The sequence below is a fragment of the Tachysurus vachellii genome, chromosome 25, assembly GCF_030014155.1.
Source record: "Tachysurus vachellii isolate PV-2020 chromosome 25, HZAU_Pvac_v1, whole genome shotgun sequence".
Lineage (NCBI taxonomy): Eukaryota > Metazoa > Chordata > Actinopteri > Siluriformes > Bagridae > Tachysurus > Tachysurus vachellii.
Window position 1 is genome coordinate 16469078 of NC_083484.1, and position 2500 is coordinate 16471577.

Genomic DNA, 2500 nt, shown 5'->3' on the forward strand with positions numbered 1-2500 from the left:
CAAACTAGCCCTGGGTTGCCCCCCAGCCACCACCATTTTAAGTGCATCTATTTTGTTCTCCTAAAGAGAAATGTAGGTCTATTGAGGAAATGTTTAGGCCAAATTTAATCTTTATTAACCATAAATTAATATTATACAGGTTCAGCAGTGGATGATGCACTGCGAGGACTATTTTGAGAGTCTGAACCTGGACAAGAACATCACAAGCTTTGCTCCTGAAGTTCTGCAGACATTGCAGGACTACCACAAAGAGGCCACCAAGTTCTCTCTGGATAACTTCAGCTCTTTAAACGACACAGTGGCAACGCTGGGCAGCCCTCGCCAACTCCAACACTGGAATCACATCTGGATGAAGTGCCAGGAGACCCGGAAACATCTAGAGGAAGTGTTGGAGAGAGTGGCAGTGCGAGAAGACCCCGTGTCTGACTCTTCTCTAACTGCTGATCTTTTAAAACCCAGCGAAATAACTGCAGTATGTGTGGACTTGCACTGCAGAGAGAGCACAAGTTCTCTTCCTGAGTTTAAACACACCTTTGAGTTTGAGGACGACAAACCTCACTCGGCGGGTCCCTTCTCTAAAAACGACTCTTCTTTTAGATCTTTTCTTTTCCCTCCCGAGAGAGATAAACTCTCTCCATCGCCACTGGATGACACGGACAGCGACTGTACCATCGACTCGACGTATTCCTGTCACTCAGAGCCCGGAGCCAGGCACCGCAGGCCTCCACTGAAGAAAATGATGAAGAAGACGGTGAGCTCTGAGCTCTCGGGACACCACGGATACCTGGGGGTCTACATCAAAGGGCTGGAGCTCAGCAACAACACGTGTGAGGAGAAGAAGCTGCAGAGGCCACACTTGAAGAGTCCAGTGCTGGCACGGACCAGGAGCCTCCCGTCACCCTCCATAAGTCAGGGACGACAGGGAGAGGTCGAGAACAAGAGACAGAGCAGGTGGGAAACACACACTCGAACACTCTGTACAGATGAATGGATGAGTGAAATCATTTCATTTTTATTTTTATTCCATGCAGTAAAATCCAGCATATCATGGATGAGATGATCTTCACAGAGAGGGAGTACGTGCGTTCTCTCACCTACATCATAGAGCACTACTTCCCAGAGATGGAGAGGCCAGACCTACCACAGGACCTCAGAGGAAAGCGCAGCATCATTTTCGGAAACTTGGAGAAGCTGTGTGACTTCCACAGCCAGTACTTCCTGAAGGATCTGGAACAGTGTGCTCATTCCCCACTTTCAGTCAGCACCTGCTTCCTGAGACACGTGAGTCTTTACCAAACATCCGCAAAACATCCACCATCACAAAGCTGTTTCTTCTTTTTGGGATATTTGAAATACAAAAGGCATCACAGGAATGTGTAGGTGAAGAATTAATAAGAAGAATAAAGAAAGAATAAATAAGAAAAAATAAATGTGTGTGTGTGTGTGTGTGACAGGAGGACCAGTTTGGAATGTATGCACTGTACAGTAAAAACAAGCCTCGCTCTGACGCCCTGCTCACCAGCCACGGCAACGCTTTCTTCAAGGTGAGACGCCCGTCTGAGGTGTTACAGAAATCATCTCAGGTTCACAATGAGGGCAGTGTGACAGAACATCCACACATTCTTAAAATCAACACCTCCATTTTCCTTCTGCTCTTTAATGTTATTTCTCAAAAACACTAATTAATGTGAGGGGGGTCACGGTGGCTTAGTGGTTAGCACGTTGGCCTCACACCTCCAGGGTCAGGGTTCGATTCCTGCCTCCGCCTTGTGTGTGGAGTTTACATGTGCCATCTCCCCGTGCCTCGGGGGTTTCCTCCCCGGTCCAAAGACATGCATGGTAGGTTGATTGGCATCTCTGGAAAATTGTCCGTAGTGTGTGATTGTGTGAGTGAATGAGAGTGTGTGTGTGTGCCCTGTGATGGGTTGGCACTCCGTCCAGGGTGTATCCTGCCTTGATGCCCGATGACGCCTGAGATAGGCACAGGCTCCCCGTGACCCGAGGTAGTTCGGATAAGCGGTAGAAGATGAATGAATGAATGAATGAATGAATGAACTAATTAATGTGACTTATTATTGTAAAGGTTCCTAATAAAAAGGAAATTATAAAAAGGAGGCCTAGAGGGAGTGTGTTTTACTGACTACTATTATAGGTAATGTTTATTAGTTTGGATATTATTAATACATCTTAATAAGTGTGTGTGTGTGTGTGTGTGTGTTTAAAACCTTTTCTTCTGTCTCCATTTTAACTGAAACACCTGGTGTTTGCTATAAAACTCCAGCGTAGACACACACACACACACACACACACATCATGGTAGTAAAGCCTTGTGAGAGCTAAAGACAATGAACAATTAAGTCTACAAAGTTCTACATTAGGGTGAGATGATAATCATTAGCTCAGGAGTTATTGACTCAGGAAACTCCAATCTGTGAATATGTGACCAACTTCCTGCTCCTTCAGTTCTCTCCAGCACTGGAAAGCTGATCCTATATTAACA

The 2500-nt window shown here is 45.8% G+C and overlaps 1 protein-coding gene across 1 annotated transcript in view; it reads left to right on the forward strand.

Annotated features, from left to right (window-relative positions):
• Nucleotides 1-2500, forward strand: part of zgc:158766 (uncharacterized protein LOC100009641 homolog) — a 29110-nt gene that overhangs the window by 18744 nt on the left and 7866 nt on the right. Inside the window, exons 14-16 of the mRNA XM_060861185.1 lie at nt 140-951; nt 1032-1281; nt 1455-1544. Coding sequence (XP_060717168.1) covers nt 140-951; nt 1032-1281; nt 1455-1544 — 1152 coding nt within the window. The remainder of the gene's footprint in view (nt 1-139; nt 952-1031; nt 1282-1454; nt 1545-2500) is intronic.